At 45.5% G+C, this 20,214-nt stretch overlaps 1 protein-coding gene and 1 long non-coding RNA gene across 13 annotated transcripts; both read left to right on the top strand.

The window, feature by feature from the left end:
• Window positions 1–217: 217 nt before the first annotated feature.
• LOC127919178 (ectonucleoside triphosphate diphosphohydrolase 7-like) lies at window positions 218–18,606 on the top strand. Of its 12 annotated transcripts, none has more exons than XR_008102128.1 (15): window positions 218–420; window positions 1,980–2,088; window positions 3,260–3,439; window positions 3,658–3,863; window positions 5,344–5,494; window positions 5,664–5,767; window positions 6,008–6,067; window positions 10,249–10,400; window positions 10,916–11,082; window positions 13,829–14,153; window positions 14,737–14,822; window positions 16,066–16,227; window positions 16,306–17,704; window positions 17,769–17,832; window positions 17,865–18,606. XR_008102128.1 is itself a non-coding variant. In XM_052502586.1 (13 exons), exons 2-13 carry the CDS (start codon window positions 2,081–2,083, stop codon window positions 16,520–16,522), a joined length of 1,818 nt encoding a protein of 605 aa, XP_052358546.1. In that variant the 5' UTR covers window positions 218–420; window positions 1,980–2,080; the 3' UTR covers window positions 16,523–18,606. The 12 variants fall into 12 exon arrangements, 3 of the variants coding, with proteins under 3 accessions (XP_052358546.1, XP_052358548.1, XP_052358549.1); XR_008102125.1 differs by having other exon boundaries at window positions 17,737–17,832; XR_008102126.1 differs by lacking the exon at window positions 17,769–17,832 and having other exon boundaries at window positions 16,306–17,640; window positions 17,833–18,606.
• LOC127919179 (uncharacterized) lies at window positions 8,489–10,242 on the top strand. Its single transcript, XR_008102129.1, has 3 exons — window positions 8,489–8,983; window positions 9,403–9,698; window positions 9,738–10,242. It is a non-coding gene; the product is annotated as an uncharacterized LOC127919179 (long non-coding RNA).
• Window positions 18,607–20,214: the final 1,608 nt, after the last annotated feature.

Raw genomic sequence — 20,214 nt, 5'->3', positions numbered from 1 at the left:
GTGAAATTACTGCGTGAAATGATGCATGACAGGCTCACTGTGCATGCAATGGAATCAATGCAAGAATATAAATGTATGCAGATAAATAATATACATCAAAAGATACACAACAGCTATAGATTTTAAACTGACCAATATCAATATGCATTGGTCAAACATGAATGTACAAATCGCACGCACCACACGGGGGCATCATTCAGCACATTGGACAGCGACGTGTTCCGTGACGTGTCCACGTCGGCTACCGGAAGCGACGTGATCTGATGGATTTAAAGCTTTTTATTTTATTTTGCTGGATAAAGATTAATCTCGTTCGAAGAAAATTGATTTTTTTGTCGTTAATCTGTGACTCAGGGGTAGGATCCACCCGGGATTAAAACGACTGGTATGACGTGACGGCCAGCGTTAATTTGTATCAAAGTGAGTTTGGAACGGTGACAATGTCACAATGTATGACTATATCTCGCCACCTGGCTACAGCTGTAACATTCACCGGAAACCGGTTAGTTATCAGTATTGTTGTTCTAGTTTTAGTCAATCCAAATCGCTATGTTAATACAAATTCTCTGCACAGGCCACATATTCATTATTTGTTAAATTGCAGTCAGTGGGTGAATTGAGATTAGTTTAGCTTGTAGAGCTAACAATTTACTGGCAAGTAATACATCTTACATAACGTAAAACACTGTTTAAATAATATATTAACTCGTTGGCAGAGCAACCTGGACTCAGGGGTAGACGTAACATGTGGGGGATCCCCATCATCCATTTCGTATGATATGTTACGAATTGCAATTCGTTAGCTAGGTGGCTAACGTTAGCTAGGCTAGAAGGTAGGGTTAGGCGTAAAGTTAAATGGTAAGTGGAAGGTTTAGCTAACATGCGAAGTAGCTAATCGTAGTAAGAACTTGCAAGGTTGCCTAAACATCAAATTGTTGCCCTGGTTTCTCCATGGATATTCAGTTTGAAAGAAGTCACTGTAAAAAAAGACTCCATAGTCTCTACAGGCCAGAATGTTGATTAAAAACATGTATTTGAGGTTACTTTACAGGTTGTCCTTTTGTCGGAAAGTAGTGGGCATCAAATGTACACAGTATTGTTAAATAAATAAAATACAATTGTTTTGCGGCACTGGTAGGTTCTGTCATGTGTATTTTCCATCTCCTGACACATTTCATGTGATGCACAAAAATGTAACAGTAGCCGAATGTAACCAAACATAGACCAAAGCACATTCCCTCACACTCAGCTGGAAGTGCTTGTGAAATTTGCCAGCTGATTACGCGGGACAACATTCGGTCTGTGCTTGACATTCAGCCATTGTTGACATTTTATGCAAGTTGCGTGCGAATTGCGTCTGCATTGAAAATATAAAACTGATATACAGACCAGCGTACGGAGAGTCTAGTTAATAACACTACTTTGTACATATTTAGCCTCAGATTACCTTCTACATAAGGATAAATCAGCGGACAACAGGTAATGTACATTCAAATGATTTTTTTCAGCATTCTGACTTCTGATGGGACTAACGTCAAGAAAGGAGTTTATTCATAGAGGCTAAAGTTGTCCGTGATGAGATTCGAACGCGCAACCTTTGGGTTGCTAGAAGTTTGCGTTCTACGCCCACCCTAACCAACCCCACTCTTTTCATTTTTTCCTTATGTAACCCTACCAAACGTAACATATACTAATTTGAGTTGCCCGGATTTTTGTTTACTATGTTACGTCTAGTCTATGACACCAGTCTGGGCAGAGGTAGGAGGGTGCGTTTCTATTGCACATGCATGTACTGTATCTATTCCTGTTGACACTGCTTTGAACTCAACACATCTAGCTAGTTGGCTGTTCCTTGGTGCCTCTGTGATTTACGAATGATAGGCCTAGCTACCTATGTTTCATGTCCACAACTAACTTGAAGGGATACGTGGTGACAGACTTTACTTCCGGCGTGACTATGTCTATGTCCTTCTCTCCAGATCACCAGGGGAAAGCAACACCTGGGTCCACGTAGTACGTTCCCAACCATGAGGAGGTGACAGCCAGATAACTCTGCTGCTAGGTCTTGCTGCTTGGACATATGGCAAGGTAACACACACTCTTTATTTGTGGGTTGTATTATTAGCCAATCAAGCTCGAATCTCCACCCGCGTAGGATAACCATCCATCGAAATACAGGGATATGTCTAGAGCTAGACCAGGGGTAGTATGTCTAGAGCTAGACCAGGGGTAGTATGTCTAGAGCTAGACCAGGGTAGTAGTATGTCTAGAGCTGGACCAGGGTAGTATGTCTAGAGCTGGACCAGGGGTAGTATGTCTAGAGCTGGACCAGGGGTAGTATGTCTAGAGCTGGACCAGGGGTAGTATGTCTAGAGCTAGACCAGGGGTAGTATGTCTAGAGCTAGACCAGGGGTAGTATGTCTAGAGCTGGACCAGGGGTAGTATGTCTAGAGCTGGACCAGGGGTAGTATGTCTAGAGCTGGACCAGGGGTGGTGTGTCTAGAGCTGGACCAGGGGTAGTATGTCTAGAGCTGGACCAGGGGTGGTGTGTCTGGAGAGCTAGACCAGGGGTGGTGTGTGTGGAGAGCTAGACCAGGGGTAGTATGTCTAGAGCTGGACCAGGGGTGGTGTGTCTAGAGCTGGACCAGGGGTAGTGTGTCTGGAGAGCTGGACCAGGGTGGTGTGTCTGGAGAGCTGGACCAGGGGTGGTGTGTCTGGAGAGCTGGACCAGGGGGTGTGTCTGGAGAGCTGGACCAGGGTGGTGTGTCTGGAGAGCTGGACCAGGGGTGGTGTGTCTGGAGAGCTGGACCAGGGGTGGTGTGTCTGGAGAGCTGGACCAGGGGTGGTGTGTCTGGAGAGCTGGACTAGGGGTGGTGTGTCTGGAGAGCTGGACCAGGGGTGGTGTGTCCATAAACACTCTTCCCAGGTGGTGGATCAGAGAGGATAAAAAAAATAGAACAAAAAGTTAATCGACACACTGGTATAATAGTGTTCTCAAAGGACAACGTCTGGATCACAAACTGGTTGTTCTTCAGAAGGACCACGAGGCAACACACACTAACTGGACTGCTGTGTTCACGTGATGGCAGGATGTGAACTTCAGCATGTGTTTAGGTGACAAGGTCTAATGTTTATGATTGATTGAGATGTTACCACAGTGTTATGTTATACAGAACTAGTAATGTAATAACTGTGCGTGTCCATGCGTTATGTTGTAGTAGGCCATATCTATGAAAGTAATGAAAACCTCCTCCTCCAGGATCACTTTCTCATGCCTGCCAGCCTCCTGGTACTGCAGTGTGTCCTTGCTGTCTCTGGGTTGTGTGCCCAGGCAAAGGGCCTTCTTCCTGGTGTTCCTCACCTGCTCTGCCCTGGTTTTCCTGGGGGTCTACCAGACTGAGCTCTGGGGGCCCCAGCGCCACAGGGGACACGTCAACAAGTGAGTGAGACGTCAGATGAACGGACAGACAGAATGACAAAAGAGAGCGAGAGAAACAGGCACACACACACATGCATACATACACACACACATAAACACACAAAAAAAAAAAAACACACCAGGCAAAGTGTTTGCACTACTACTAAGTCAACCCAGACTCTGCATTAGTGTATGGTGTCTAACATGTTTCTCTCTCCATCTCCCGCTCTCACCCCTAGATACCTCTCATCTGTGGAGACCATGGAGGCGACTGATGTCACCAACGCAGCTCTAAACTATGGGATCGTGGTGGACTGTGGCAGCAGCGGCTCCAGGGTGTATGTGTACTACTGGCCCCCCCACCATGGAAACCTCCACACCCTGCTGGACATCAGGCAGATGAGGGACCACGACCGCCACCCTGTGGTCAAGAAGATCAAACCTGGTGAGGAAAGAGTGGGGGGGGTAATGCCGTTGCCACATCACAGCAGAAACGATTAGTCTTTACTCTGATGTCATAAGGTGAATGCACCAATTTGTAAGTCGCTCTGGATAAGAGCGTCTGCTAAATGACTTAAATGTAAATGTACTCTGTCAGATGCCCCTCTACCTCTTTACCTCTGGTACAGGGAGAGCTAACATACAGTAGCTAGTTACCGGTAACTGTCAAAATACAGGAAGCGCCAACAGAAAGTGTCTTAGTAGGGCGTTGAGCCATTACAACTACCAGAACAGATTCTACAATCTGTGTCTGGAACTCTACTGGAGGGATCTTCCATTAGAAATTCCTTCATTTGATGTTTTGGGTGGTGGTGGAAAATGCTGTCTCAGGTGCAGCCCAAGAATCTTCCATAAGTGTTCAATTGGGTTGAGATCTGAACACACACACACACTTTAAACGCACTAAGCTCCTTTTGGACCCCTTTTTCAATGTCCCTGAGATCCTCTTGTTCTAGCCATGGTTGCCAAAATAATGAGCAACTGGGTGTTTTTCTACATGACCCTAAGCATGATGGGTTGTTAATTGCTTAATTAACTCAGGAACCACACTTGGGTGGAAGCACCTGCTTTCAGTATACTGTGTCCCTCATTTACTCATGTCTTTCCTTTTTATTCTGGGAGTTCCTACATGTTCACCATGTAGGGGCATGTAGGGGCATGTAGGGGCATGTAGGGGCATGTAGGGGCGTGTAGGGGCATGTAGGGGCATGTAGGGGCGTGTAGGGGCGTGTAGGGGCATGTAGGGCGTGTAGGGGCATGTAGGGGTGTGTAGGGGCGTGTAGGGGCGTGTAGGGCGTGTAGGGGCATGTAGGGGCATGTAGGGGCATGTTCACCATGTAGGGGCATGTAGGGGCATGTAGGGGCATGTAGGGGCATGTAGGGGCATGTAGGGGCATGTTCACCATGTAGGGGCATGTAGGGGCATGTAGGGGCATGTAGGGGCATGTAGGGGCATGTAGGGGCATGTTCACCATGTAGGGGCATGTAGGGGCATGTAGGGGCGTGTAGGGGCGTGTAGGGGCGTGTAGGGGCATGTAGGGGCGTGTAGGGGCGTGTAGGGGCATGTAGGGGCATGTAGGGGCGTGGCACCCCAGAAGAAGTTAGTTGTTGTCATACAGTGTGGAGGGTTTCTACCAGTTTTCCCATGTTGTCAGGCAACCTGCTCCTTATCTCAACATTCTTTCCATTACCACCTATTGGCCTGATACCTGAACACACTGGGACCGAGTGGGACCGAGTGGGACCACAATTGCTAAGCAGTTAGCAGCTGCTTTGTTCCCACTAAATTAACTGTAGAATTGACAGAGAAATAGTGAATCTGCCCTGTTACACCCCAGCCAAGGCCACTGCCTCGTCCTCAACTCAGCTATCGCTAACCTCTCTACCTCTCTCTCTCTCCTTCCTTTCTCCCCTTTCCTCTCCAGGTATTTCCACCATGGCGCTGAGCCCAGCCAAGGCCAGTGACTACCTCCACCCCCTCCTTTCCTTCGCTGCCACCCATGTCCCCAGGAAGAAACACAAGGAGACTCCTCTCTATATCCTCTGTACTGCTGGAATGAGACTGCTGCCTGAGAGGTAGGCCTCCACCTCCACCTCCACTTTGTCAGGGTTCAAGGGTCAGCAGGGGGTCAAGCACAGTATCCCCCCCTAGAGATCTGTGGGAGGTTTAGAGCATTGATTTATACATCTCTAACAGCGGTTTAAAAAGTGTTTATTTCTCCCCATGTGACCCCCCCCCCCACAGTCAGCAGGCTGCTATCCTGGAGGACCTGGTAAGAGATGTTCCAGTGGAGTTTGACTTCCTGTTCTCCAGCTCCCATGCAGAGGTGATCTCTGGGAAACAGGAAGGTGAGACAGAGAGCTGTGAGCCTGATGGGAATATGGTACAGTTATACCTAGACACTGGTCGGTTCCTGGGATCACCCAAACACAAACTGTATGCACCACTAAGTGGCTTTGGATAAAAGTGCCTGCTGAATGTGTTTATACTGGTGTGAAAAGGACAAATGGTGTAATGGAACTAATATACTGCACCTGTCCTCTGTGTGCTTTGTGGCGTTAATGTTAACACTGCCTTTCTGCCTGCAGGTGTGTATGCATGGATTGGTATTAACTTTGTGTTGGGACGCTTTGACCATGCCGAGTACGGTGAGTGTGAGGTTATGGCTTCGTTGATGATGTCGCACTGCAAAGGATGAGGCTGGATTTTTGTATGGAGTTATGTTCTGTAGAAACATGCATTTTATAAGATAGTTTGATCTTAAATGTTCAGATGAATATAATAGTTTGATCTAAACGTACATGCGCTGCAAGAAGAACGGTTTTCCTGATAGTCCTGTTTACATGGACACATCTGAAATCAGGTTACCCGATGGCCATTTTCACCATTTATCAACGAGGATAAACGTTCTACCACAGCGACCATGTTATTTTGGGTAAAAGCCTATTTGATTCTGAGTTCGGACATGTAAAGTTTGTAAGTGAAAAGTGTGTCTAAGATGCACAGGGGGAGAGCCAGGGAGAAAGTAACGCACCCATTTGCTCAGAGAACACAGAATTTAGAACGACGTGGTGAAGTTCGCAGGTTCCCAATGCAGAGGAGGATCTCTCTCAAAACAGCCCGGTCCGAACATGTTTCACCGAGTTACGAACAAAAAGTGGTTTTGAGTGACGTTTAAAAATACCGACCCGGAAGTGTTTTCCGGCTGTGGAGTTGTTTCTGAGTTTTACGGTTCCAAACATATTTATTTTTCTTCACCAATCTAGTGACTAAATGACATCACAGGTTCCATGTATCATGCTAGCTAGTCTTGTGTGTACGTCTGAGAGAAGGGCGGGACCTAAGTAACACAATGTAAACTGATGACCTGGAATAAAATCAACTCTACTTCTAAGCACATTGTCTCATCTCCCTCTAGTTCATATTGCTTTTATAATGTCAGCAAAACATTAACATGTGACAGAATGTTTGCAAATGATATGACATCATTACAATTCTGCCTTAATCAATTGACTCGACAGATCAGCTTTTCACAAACTTTTATCGGCAGGTTAGTGGTTAAAAAAAGATATCTTATATAATATATTCTGGTGGTCAGTTACCTTCTGTCAAGCCGTGGAAATGTGATGAGCAGGATGATTGTGCCGTTTTGTGAAGAGAATGAAGTCGTTTATTCTATCAAGACACGAGAAGCGCCTGACAAGGACCGCTGCAGAGCACCTGATTGGTAGAGCTAATCATGAATAGTCAGTGATTATTGTGAAGAACATCTCCTACTACGTACCATTTAAAGTGAGATGAGAAAATGATGGTTAATATAGCTATTATGTGATCCATTTTAGTCCCATTTTTAGTATTGTGGTTGGTTAATTTTCATAAATTACGAACCTATAGAATTAATTATTCAAATTGACACAAACATGAAATGATGGCTGATGGTACATTTGTTGAAAGTAATGAGCATGACAGCATGACAAACTAGGAACATGGAGATACTGTAGATATTGTGCTTCTCGCCAGCTGTTGTTTCCTTCCCAAAGCTGTGTTCCTCCCTCTCTGTTGGCAGGTACAAAAGTAACTCTGCCGTAGTTCTGTGTTCTCTGTCTATTTTTAAACTACTTTCACTTTTATTTCACTACATTTCTAAAGAAAATAATGTACTTTTTACTCCAAACATTTTCCCTGACACCCAAAAGTTTTCATTACATTTAGAAAAAACAGCCCGGTCCGAACATGTTTAAATTTAAACTCATTTACCCTAGAACTGCTATAACAGTTGCTAATGGTAGAGGACATGTATAAGATGTGTGTCATAAAATATGGTGTCTCCAGCTCTGTTGATCTCTGAGTAATTAGGGAAAAAAGTGTTACTTTTGTCCCAGTTCTCCCTTTCAGTTTTCACTGACTCACTTCACTCACATGCGCAGATCAAATACAGAACTGAAGCAAGTTGTCAAATCTGTCCAGGATGATCAAGATTTTTATTTGGTAACATTGCGCAGTGTGACATGATAATTGTAAAAGACTGAATCCGACTAGCTAATCATGATGATGAACCAGATTTGACAGCATCTGATGGTTTGTTTGCCAAAGGGTGATGCCGGGGTTTGTGTATATATGGACATGTTGTCAGGCCACAAAGGGTGATGTAAATATGGACACGTTGTCAGGCCACAAAGGGTGATGTAAATATGGACACGTTGTCAGGTCACAAAGGGTGATGTATATGGACACGTTGTCAGGTCACAAAGGGTGATGTAAATATGGACACGTTGTCAGGCCACAAGGGTGATGTAAATATGGACACGTTGTCAGGTCACAAGGGTGATGTAAATATGGACACGTTGTCAGGCCACAAAGGGTGATGTAAATATGGACACGTTGTCAGGCCACAAAGGGTGATGTAAATATGGACACGTTGTCAGGTCACAAAGGGTGATGTATATATGGACACGTTGTCAGGTCACAAAGGGTGATGTAAATATGGACACGTTGTCAGGCCACAAAGGGTGATGTAAATATGGACACGTTGTCAGATCACAAAGGGTGATGTGTATATGGACATGTTGTCAGGTCACAAAGGGTGATGTGTATATGGACATGTTGTCAGGCCACAAAGGGTGATGTGTATATGGACATGTTGTCAGGCCACAAAGGGTGATGCCGGGGTTTGTGTATATATGGACATGTTGTCAGGCCACAAAGGGTGATGCCGGGGTTTGTGTATATATGGACATGTTGTCAGGCCACAAAGGGTGATGCCGGGGTTTGTGTATATATGGACATGTTGTCAGGCCACAAAGGGTGATGCCGGGGTTTGTGTATATATGGACATGTTGTCAGGCCACAAAGGGTGATGCCGGGGTTTGTGTATATATGGACATGTTGTCAGGCCACAAAGGGTGATGCCGGGGTTTGTGTATATATGGACATGTTGTCAGGCCACAAAGGGTGATGCCGGGGTTTGTGTATATATGGACATGTTGTCAGGCCACAAAGGGTGATGTGTATATGGACATGTTGTCAGGTCACAAAGGGTGATGTATATATGGACATGTTGTCAGGTCACAAAGGGTGATGTGTATATGGACATGTTGTCAGGTCACAAAGGGTGATGTGTATATGGACATGTTGTCAGGCCACAAAGGGTGATGTGTATATGGACATGTTGTCAGGCCACAAAGGGTGATGTATATATGGACATGTTGTCAGGCCACAAAGGGTGATGTGTATATGGACATGTTGTCAGGCCACAAAGGGTGATGTGTATGTGGACACGTTGTCAGGCCACAAAGGGTGATGTGTATATGGACACGTTGTCAGGCCACAAAGGGTGATGCCGGGGTTTGTGTATATGGACATGTTGTCAGGCCACAAAGGGTGATGTGTATATGGACATTTTGTCAGGTCACAAAGGGTGATGTGTATATGGACATGTTGTCAGGTCACAAAGGGTGTGATGTATATATGGACATGTTGTCAGGCCACAAAGGGTGATGTGTATATGGACATGTTGTCAGGCCACAAAGGGTGATGTATATATGGACATGTTGTCAGGCCACAAAGGGTGATGTGTATATGGACATGTTGTCAGGCCACAAAGGGTGATGTGTATATGGACATGTTGTCAGGCCACAAAGGGTGATGTGTATGTGGACATGTTGTCAGGCCACAAAGGGTGATGTGTATATGGACACGTTGTCAGGCCACAAAGGGTGATGTGTATATGGACATGTTGTCAGGCCACAAAGGGTGATGTGTATATGGACATGTTGTCAGGTCACAAAGGGTGATGTGTATATATGGACATGTTGTCAGGCCACAAAGGGTGATGCCGGGGTTTGTGTATATATGGACATGTTGTCAGGTCACAAAGGGTGATGTGTATATGGACATGTTGTCAGGTCACAAAGGGTGATGTGTATATGGACATGTTGTCAGGTCACAAAGGGTGATGTGTATATGGACATGTTGTCAGGTCACAAAGGGTGATGTGTATATGGACATGTTGTCAGGCCACAAAGGGTGATGTATATATGGACATGTTGTCAGGCCACAAAGGGTGATGTGTATATGGACATGTTGTCAGGCCACAAAGGGTGATGTGTATATGGACATGTTGTCAGGCCACAAAGGGTGATGCCGGGGTTTGTGTATATATGGACATGTTGTCAGGCCACAAAGGGTGATGCCGGGGTTTGTGTATATATGGACATGTTGTCAGGCCACAAAGGGTGATGCCGGGGTTTGTGTATATATGGACAGGCATTTTTGAACAGACTGTTGGTTACCCATCGTTGACCTGACACTCAATTCTCCATTTTCCTAGAAGATGATGCAATGGTGGAGGTCACTACAGGGTCACAGAACCATCACCCAATTAGCCGGCGGCGTACAGTGGGCATCATGGACATGGGCGGAGCCTCGCTGCAGATAGCCTATGAGGTGCCTAGCGCGGTCCACTTCAGTTCACCTGAACAGGTAAGGAAGGATCCAGCTGAGTGCTCGTATTCTCATTGTATTTGTGTGGTATGACTGGCTGTTGTGTATACTGGTAGGCCTGATGTTAGGGTTTAGTAAACCACACCATGTATTAGAGATAATGTCTGCGTCCTGATTCTCAACACCAGGGTCATATTCATTAGGGCACACCGTAGCGAAACGTTTTGTAACGGAAAAAAGAACATGAGCATTTCGTATTGGACACATTCAGGTAGTCCTTCCCTGTTTCCATGTGTTTTCTTCCATTTGGTGCCTTTATGAATCTCCCATTTATCGCAAATAATTTAACGCCAAGATCTTTACAAAGCTATTATTCAAGGGGTAGGGTGAAGTTGCTACTGATCTTGGGCCAGTTTAGCATTTTCCACACTAAGGGTTAAGGTTAGAATTGGGAAGGGGAAGCTGACTCTAGATAGGTACCCAGGGGAAACTTCACCCCAGAGCATGATTTTATGGTTGAAGTCATGTATGTGGTTCTCTGTCTCCCTCTACAGGAGGAGTCGGGGAAGAGCCTGCTGGCAGAGTTTAACCTGGGCTGTGATTCAGAGCACACGCAGCACGTCTACCGTGTATATGTCACCACATTCCTGGGCTTCGGGGGGAACATGGCTCGACAGCGCTACGAAGACCAGCTGGTCAACTCCACCATCACCAAGAACAGGTAGGACCGGCAGGGACACACACACACACACACACACACACACACACACACACACACACACACACACACACACACACACACACACACACACACACACACACAGTGCCTATTCAGACCCCTTGGCTCTTTTTCTTCATCAATCTACACACAATACCCCATAATGATAAAGCCAACAGGTTTTTAGAAATATTTGCTAAGTTATAAAAATCAGTGGCGTAAAGTACTTAAGATACTTTACAGTATCTTTACTTAAGTTGAAAATAATGTACTTTTTACTCCAAACATTTTCCCTGACACCCAAAAGTTTTCATTACATTTAGAAAATGGTCCAATTCACACACTTATTAAGAGAACATCCCTGGTCATCCCTACTGCCTCTGATCTGACGGACTCACTAAACAGAGAAGATCCCTGGTCATCCCTACTGCCTCTGATCTGACGGACTCACTAAACAGAGAACATCCCTGGTCATCCCTACTGCCTCTGATCTGACGGACTCACTAAACAGAGAACATCCCTGGTCATCCCTACTGCCTCTGATCTGACGGACTCACTAAACAGAGAACATCCCTGGTCATCCCTACTGCCTCTGATCTGACGGACTCACTAAACAGAGAACATCCCTGGTCATCCCTACTGCCTCTGATCTGACGGACTCAATAAACAGAGAAGATCCCTGGTCATCCCTACTGCCTCTGATCTGACGGACTCACTAAACACAAATGCTTCATTTGTAAAATGTCTGAGTGTATGAAAATGGTGCTCGTCTGGTATGCGTAATATAAGGAATCTGAAATTATTTGTTTTTACTTTTGATACTTAAGTATATTTAAAAGCAAATAATTGTAGACTTTTCCTTTTGCCTTCTTGGGTATGACTCTACAAGCTTGGCACACCTATATTTTGGGAGTTTCTCCCATTCTCTGCAGACCCTCTCAAGATCTGTCAGGTTGAATGGGGAGCGTTGTTGCGCAGCTATTTTTAGGTCTCTCCAGAGATGTTCGATCGGGTTCAAGTCTGAACTCTGGCTGGGCCACTCAAGGACATTCGGAGACTTGTCCAGAAGCCACTCCTGCTTTGTCTTGACTGTTTTTATTTGACCATTATTTAACTCGGCAAGGCAGTTAAGAACAAATTCTTATTTACAATGATGACCTACCCCGGCCAAACCCGGACGAAGCTGGGCAAATTGTGCGCCGCCCTATGGGACTCCCAATCACGGTCGGATATGATGCAGCCTGGATTTGAACCCGGTACTGCAGTTACTCCTCTTGAACTGAGATGTGGTGTCTTAGACCACTGCGCCACTCGTTGTCCTCTTGGAAGGTGAAACTTCGCCCCAGTCTGAGGTGCTGAGTGCCCTGGAGCAGGTTTTCATTAAGGATCTCTCTACTTTTCTCTCCATTCTTCACCGTAGGGATGGTGCCAGGTTTCCTCCAGATGTGACGCTTGGCATTCAGGCCGAAAAGAAAGTTCAATCTTGGTTTCATCAGACCAGAGAATCTTGTTTCTCATGGTCTTGAGAGTCTTTAGGTGCCTTTTGGCAAACTCCAAGTGGGCTACTGAGGAGTGACTTCCGTCTGTCCGCTCTATAATAAAGGCCTGATTGGTGGAGTGCTGCAGAGATGGTTGTTCTTCGGGAAGGTTCTCCCATCTCCAGAGAGGAACTCTAGAGTTCTTGGTCACCTCCCTGACCAAGGCCTTTCTCCCCTGATTGCTTAGTTTGGCGGGGAGGCCACCTCCCTGACCAAGGCCTTTCTCTCCTGATTGCTTAGTTTGGCGGGGAGGCCATCTCCCTGACCAAGGCCTTTCTCCCCTGATTGCGTAGTTTGGCGGGGCGTCCAGCTCCCTGACCAAGGCCTTTCTCCCCTGATTGCTTAGTTTGGCGGGGCGTCCAGCTCCCTGACCAAGGCCTTTCTCCCCTGATTGCTTAGTTTGGCGGGAGGCCATCTCCCCAAGACCAAGGCCTTTCTCCCCTGATAATTCAGTTTGGCAGGGCGGTCAGCTCTAGGAAGAGTCTTGGTGTTTCTACATTTCTTCCATTTTAAGAATGATGGAAGCCACTGGGTTTTTCGGGAACTTCAATGCTGCAAACATTTTTTGGGTAACCTTCCCCAGATCTGTGACTCGACACAATCCTTTCTCGGAGCTCTGCTGGCAATTCCTTGGACCTCATGTCTTGGTTTTTGTTTTGACATGCACTGTCAACTGTGGGACCTTTATATAGACAGGTTTGTGCCTTTCCAAATCATGTCCAATCAATTGAATTTACCACAGATGGACTCCAGTGAAGTTGTAGAAACATCTCAAGGATGATCAATGGAAACAGGATGCACCTGAGCTCATTTTTGAGTCTCATAGCAAAGGGTCTGAATATTTCTTCATGTGAATAAGGTATTTCTGTTTTTTATTTTTAATTCATTTGCAAACATTTCTAAAAACCTGTTTTCACTTTGTCATTATGGGGTATTGTGTGTAGATGGCTGAGTTTTGAAAAATAATAAACATTTGAATAAGTCTAATGTAACAAAATGTGGAAAGAGTCAAGGGGTCTGAATACTTACCAAAGGCACTGTACATGCATACATACATACATACACAAAGGCACGCGCATAAACAGAGGGTCACATTCTTAAATTCATCACCTTCCTACAATTTCTTCTCAACACCTTGAGTCTGAGAACTTAATGATTGATTGATCAACTGACTATCCCTTCCTTCGTGTCACTTCCTGGTTGTCCTCCAGGCTGACAGGCGATCAGACAGGCATGATGGAAGCCACTCCCCTTGCGGACCCATGCCTCCCTGTCGGCCTATCAGACGTGGTGCGTCGGGACGGCCGTGCGGTTCACCTGAGAGGGCAGGGGGACTGGGCGCGGTGCCAGGGGGCAGTCAGGCCTTTCCTGGGTCTCCACAATGGCACCATGGGATCCCCCAGGGGGGTGTACCAGGCCCCCATCGACTACAGCAACTCAGAGTTCTACGGCTTCTCTGAGTTCTTCTACTGCACTGAGGATGTACTGAGGATGGGGGGACCATACGACAGCGCTAAGTACTCCAAGGCTGCCACGGTAACCACAGCTCATCATTCTAGAACTTATCATGATCAGATATTCTAGACCTGGGTTTCCTCTGTCATTACCTAGGCAGGTTAGGTTTCTCCTCACTTAGCCCTCTTGTTCCTGATTTGTATTTATTTATTTATTTTAAGTCTGGTTTCAACAACAACAAAAAATCCTTTGAAGAAGCCTTTCTGTGCACTGCCTAAGAAATCTAAGGGAAAATATTGGTTTTGTGAAAGGCAAGAAAATTACTTTTGTCATTCTCTTCAAGTTAGCCTGGTACCCGTCTGTTTGTGTCGTCAAGCCACTCCCTGTCAGGTTTGGCATGATGAGGAGTTGGAACGATAGCACAAACAGATCTGGGAACAGGCTGTCACGCCACTCCTTGTCAGGTTTGGCATGATGAGGAGTTGGAACGATAGCACAAACAGATCTGGGAACAGGCTGTCACGCCACTCCTTGTCAGGTTTGGCATGATGAGGAGTTGGAACGATAGCACAAACAGATCTGGGAACAGGCTGTCTTTTTAAGCTCTTATATCACCAAGAGATCTTTCCAGGAGGTAACTCTGTTCTCTCCTGTCTGTCTGCAGGACTATTGTGCCACCAAGTGGTCAACCCTCACCAAGCGTCTGGACAGCAAGCTGTTCTCTAAACAAGCAGACTCCTCCAGACTGAAGTAAGAAACCCTTCAACCCAGTTACCCAGGCAACCACTGTACTCCATATGTCTAGTAGATATTCATCTGTAACCCCAGTTACCCAGGCAACCACTGTACTCCATATGTCTAGTAGATATTCATCTGTAACCCCAGTTACCCAGGCAACCACTGTACTCAATATGTCTAGTAGATATTCATCTGTAACCCCAGTTACCCAGGCAACCACTGTACTCCATATGTCTAGTAGATATTCATCTGTAACCCCAGTTACCCAGGCTACCACTGTACTCAATATGTCTAGTAGATATTCATCTGTAACCCCAGTTACCCAGGCAACCACTGTACTCAATGTCTAGTAGATATTCATCTGTAACCCCAGTTACCCAGGCTACCACTGTACTCAATATGTCTAGTAGATATTCATCTGTCACCCCAGTTACCCAGGCAACCACTGTACTCAATGTCTAGTAGATATTCATCTGTAACCCCAGTTACCCAGGCAACCACTGTACTCCATATGTCTAGTAGATATTCATCTGTAACCCCAGTTACCCAGGCAACCACTGTACTCAATATGTCTAGTAGATATTCATCTGTAACCCCAGTTACCCAGGCAACCACTGTACTCCATATGTCTAGTAGATATTAATCTGTAACCCCAGTTACCCAGGCAACCACTGTACTCAATATGTCTAGTAGATATTCATCTGTAACCCCAGTTACCCAGGCAACCACTGTACTCAATATGTCTAGTAGATATTCATCTGTAACCCCAGTTACCCAGGCAACCACTGTACTCAATATGTCTAGTAGATATTCATCTGTTACCCAGGCTACCACTGTACTCAATATGTCTAGTAGATATTCATCTGTAACCCCAGTTACCCAGGCTACCACTGTACTCAATATGTCTAGTAGATATTCATCTGTAACCCCAGTTACCCAGGCTACCACTGTACTCAATATGTCTAGTAGATATTCATCTGTAACCCCAGTTACCCAGGCAACCACTGTACTCAATATGTCTAGTAGATATTCATCTGTAACCCCAGTTACCCAGGCAACCACTGTACTCAATATGTCTAGTAGATATTCATCTGTAACCCCAGTTACCCAGGCTACCTCTGTACTCAATATGTCTAATAGATATTCATCTACTACCATCTGTCTGGAAATGCCTATCTAATAAAAATGGAATGCGTATTGTGCATACCTTACCTCAGCATACCTCACCTCATCAACCACCTCTCTCCCTGTCCAGGTACCAGTGTTTTAAGTCAGCCTGGATGTTCCAGGTGCTCCACTCAGGCTTCAGGTTCCCTAAGGACTACCCCAGCCTGAAGACTGCTCAGCTGGTCTATGACAAGGAGGTGCAGTGGACCCTGGGAGCCATCCTGTTTAAGACGCGTTTCCTGCCTCTCAGGTCAGTAGGCACTTCTTGTGTGTGTCTGTCTGTCTGTGTGTCTGTTTGTTGTTAATCCATCTCTCTCCTCTCTAACAGGGACCTCCAGGCAGAGTCATTTAAACAGAGCCACTCCAACTGGCTGCGTTCCTCCTTCGTCTACAACCACTACCTGTTTTTTGCCTGTATCCTGGTGGTCCTGCTGGCCATTCTGCTGTACATCCTCCGCCTCCGCAGGATCCACCAGCGAGAACAGAGGCAGGCAGAGGCCCTGGACCTGCTCTGGGTGGAGGAGGGGGAGGCTCTTCTGGCCTGATCCAGGATCAGTTTAGACTCAGAATCTTTCTTGACCTGAGGCCTTGGGTGTGGGGGGTTACTGATCTAGGATGAGTCGAGATGCTCTCAGTAACTGGTGTTCATAGCCTGGTATGCACAGCTCTAGGACCAACCTTTCACCCTCTGAGTTGTAGGCTTGACTGGGGCTCTATTTGTTAAGAGGCACTGATCTAGGATCAGATTATCAACCCGCAAATCATGACCTTGACTGGGACCAACGCCCTGTTGGGACAATGATCTAGGACCAGCTTAGTCACGCTGAATCATAACGTTGACTATTGGCTAGAAATGCAATAGCAACGTCATCCTACAACGAAGGTTTTAATAATGGGGGTGCTGGACACTCCCGTTTCTTACAAATCTTTACACCCCAGATACAGATATCAACGTTGACCTGACCGTGAGCACCCTCGTAAAACAGAAAATATCAACCAAGGTCCAAATCACTATTTATAGTAACCTCTGACCTAGAGTGTTGAAACATAAGTAGGAGGGGCCATGTAACCGGAACCTTCAAAAGGGGGAGGAGAATTGCAGGATGTGGGCGAAACATCATGAAGGGAGAACTAGATCGTTAAAACAACGAAACAGGAGAATCCCAACAGGTGAAGGACTGAGGACCGAGCCATTCTATTTCTATTGGAGATAATTCACTGTTGCAGAGGGACCACTGTGTTGGACATTTTGTGTGAAGGAAGGTGAAGCTTGACATCTGAGGCTGAAGTTGCCCTTAACCACAGATCTAGAATCAAGTAACTTACTCCTAATCCTAACCTTAACCATGAGGGGGATGCAAATAAAATCTGACCCTGTATCTGTGGTTAGTGGTAACTTCTAGCTACTCTTTGACGAAAAGGGTGCCTCTATGATTGTCTGTTTTGGACAGTATTGTAACCATGATGATAGTTTCTATCTGACCAGTATACTTCCTGTAAGTCTCACAAACAGGAAGTGCATTAATTCCTTAATAATCCCACTGTGGGAATGCTTTTGTATTGAAAAACTACAATCAGGAATCAAACATGGGGCGGCAGGGAGCCTAGTGGTTAGAGTGGAGGGGTGGCAGGGAGCCTAGTGGTTAGAGTGGAGGGGCGGCAGGTAACCTAGTGGTTAGAGTGGAGGGGCGGCAGGTAAACTAGTGGTTAGAGTGGAGGGGCGGCTGGTAGCCTAGTGGTTAGAGTGGAGGGGTGGCAGGGAGCCTAGTGGTTAGAGTGGAGGGGCGGCAGGTAGCCTAGTGGTTAGAGTGGAGGGGCGGCAGGTAGCCTAGTGGTTAGAGTGGAGGGGTGGCAGGTAGCCTAGTGGTTAGAGTGGAGGGGTGGCAGGTAGCCTAGTGGTTAGAGCGTTGGGCCAGTAACCGAAAGGTTGCTTGATCGAATCCCCGAGCTGACAAGGTAAAAATCTGTCGTTCTGCCCCTGAACAAGGCAGTTAACTCACTGTTCCACAGGCGCCGAAAGACGTGGATTTCGATTAAGGCCCCTCTCTGATTCAGAGGGGTTGGGTTAAATGTGGAAGACATTTCAGTTGAATGCATTCGGTTGTACAACTGACTAGGTTTCCCCTTTCTCTTCTCAAACAATTTATTACAGGGGTTCATTGAATGTCCTTAACGTTTTTAAACGGTTTGTTTTGGTGCTGGGAACAGATTGTTCTGAGCCAGTTATGTTGATGACAAGCTAGGAGTGAAACGGGTTGTCAGTGTTCAATGGATTGTAGTTGATGCCTTCTGATTGCATTGTGTTGAACTGTGGTACACACACACACACACACACACACACACACACACACACACACACACACACACACACACTGAACTCCAAGTTGTGTGTTACGATGGGTCTATGTCAGACTGTCAATGTTAGTGACCCACTAGCTCCTCACCTGCCCTGTACTGTAAATATCCATTCAGACTATCGGTCTGCTCTACTCCTCTTCATAATGTTGGGAGGTATTGCTGTTGTTAAATGAGATGCATTGAATTGCTAATCAAAGGAGCTCTCTTGTTATTTTGAAGCTGTATAATTTGAGTCGTCACAGTGGAAGTGTAGCGTCAGTGATTTTAATGTCAATTCATCTTCCTTTTCTCTTTGGACTCTTTCTCCGGCTGAACGCTTCAGTGCAGCATCTGAATGGGGTCTTATACCTTCCCTCGGTTTGACCCGTTTGTTTTGTTGTTTAAATCTACAAGAGGAAGGGGCCTCTAATTGTTGCAGCTCTATTTTGAATTTTGACTCTTCCTAAAGAAGGACCAATGATCAACTGGACCAATGTGTGTTCCAAATGGCACCCTATTCCCTATATAGTGCACTACGTTAGTGGGGCCCTATTCCCTATATAGTGCACTACTTTAGAGCAGGTCCCATAGGGCTTGGGTTAAAAGTATTGCACAGTGTAGTAAATAGGGTGCCATTTGGGACATAATCCTAACTGTCTTGTCGCTCTCTTATTGAGGAAAAATAACTACATGGATGTGGAAAACAAACATCTGTTTTAAATAAATCAATGTTTTAAAACATGTTGTTTCTCTTTGGGTACTTTCTCTTGGTACATGTTTAGGACCAGGGTCGTATTCATTAGTGCACATGGTAGCAAAAATGTTTTGCAATGGAAAACCAAGTTTTCTTATTGAACAAGTTCAGGTCGTCCCTCTCTGTTTCATTCCATTTCTTCTGTTTGGTGCCTAGTGTATATGACTGAGCTGGTTTAGCAGGTCTTGGTAACGTGTGTCAATGTGCCCTGACATGAACCGAGGTTGGCAGCTGGCACTTTCCAGGGCATTCTGGGTGTTTATATCATCCAGGTACGAGAGACGGGTGCAGGTCGATGTGCCAACGGACCAAGGCTGACTCTCCCCGTTTTACTTTCTTCAGGGATGGAATTATCCAGAATAAAACTCTTGTGTTTGGCTTTCTCTCAGTTTGCTAACAATGTAGGAAAGGAAACAAGAAGGTGGAAGCTTTAAGAAGATTTGGCCACTGTCCAAACAAATTCTTCTCTAGGGGAAACAAAAAGAGCACCCTTACCAAACAGTTTTCTTAAAAATATACTTTAATACAACAGCTGCATATAAATATTAAAATATACATTATAATGGTGTACAGTACACTCACACAAAACAAAAAACAAATATTAGGCTTTATTTGTACGGCACTTTGTACTTTTTTTTTCTTGCTGCTTTTTAATGTTAAAAAAAAAAGTTATTCCTTTCTGTATTTTGCCAATCCAAAGCGTTTATTGTACTATTGTGATTATTGTAGGTTATTGAAAACGGAGAGGGGGGGGTTAGAGGAGTTGTGAAAGGATATGGGGGGTGCTGTACATGACATGATGACACTGTGTTCTGGAATGTATCCTGTTTGTAGTCCAGAAGAAATGTTTACAGTTCCAAAAGAGCTTGTGTCCTAGAATCTGTGTTCTAGAATGTCCATTCCTCTTCTTACTTCGCTCTGTTAGAAAATCATTGGTTTGGGTATCATTTGTCTTCCTCTGTCTGTGTGTCTGACAGTCCTGATGGGGTTTTGGGTAAAAAATAAATAGTCTCCGAGCTCTCCGTCTCTCCTGTCTCGGGGCGTCACGTCATCTTTGAAACAGGAGAGGGCCTCCAGTCTCTGGGAGGACAATGTGTGAGTCTGTAGTGTGTGTGTGTGTGTGTGAGAGAAAAAGTCTTCAGTTCA

The sequence above is a fragment of the Oncorhynchus keta genome, unplaced genomic scaffold (genome assembly GCF_023373465.1).
Source record: "Oncorhynchus keta strain PuntledgeMale-10-30-2019 unplaced genomic scaffold, Oket_V2 Un_contig_15955_pilon_pilon, whole genome shotgun sequence".
NCBI lineage: Eukaryota > Metazoa > Chordata > Actinopteri > Salmoniformes > Salmonidae > Oncorhynchus > Oncorhynchus keta.
The sequence above is the reverse complement of the archived record's forward strand: the minus strand, read 5'-3'. Positions and strand labels throughout refer to the sequence as shown.

What these genes read in the sequence shown, in the direction of transcription:
- LOC127919178 (XM_052502586.1), top strand. An exon ending in ATGAGACTGCTGCCTGAGAG is followed by an intron (nt 5,495 to 5,663) that starts GTAGGCCTCCAC and finishes CCCCCCCCACAG; the next exon opens with TCAGCAGGCTGCTATCCTGG. An exon ending in CTTTGACCATGCCGAGTACG is followed by an intron (nt 6,068 to 10,248) that starts GTGAGTGTGAGG and finishes CCATTTTCCTAG; the next exon opens with AAGATGATGCAATGGTGGAG.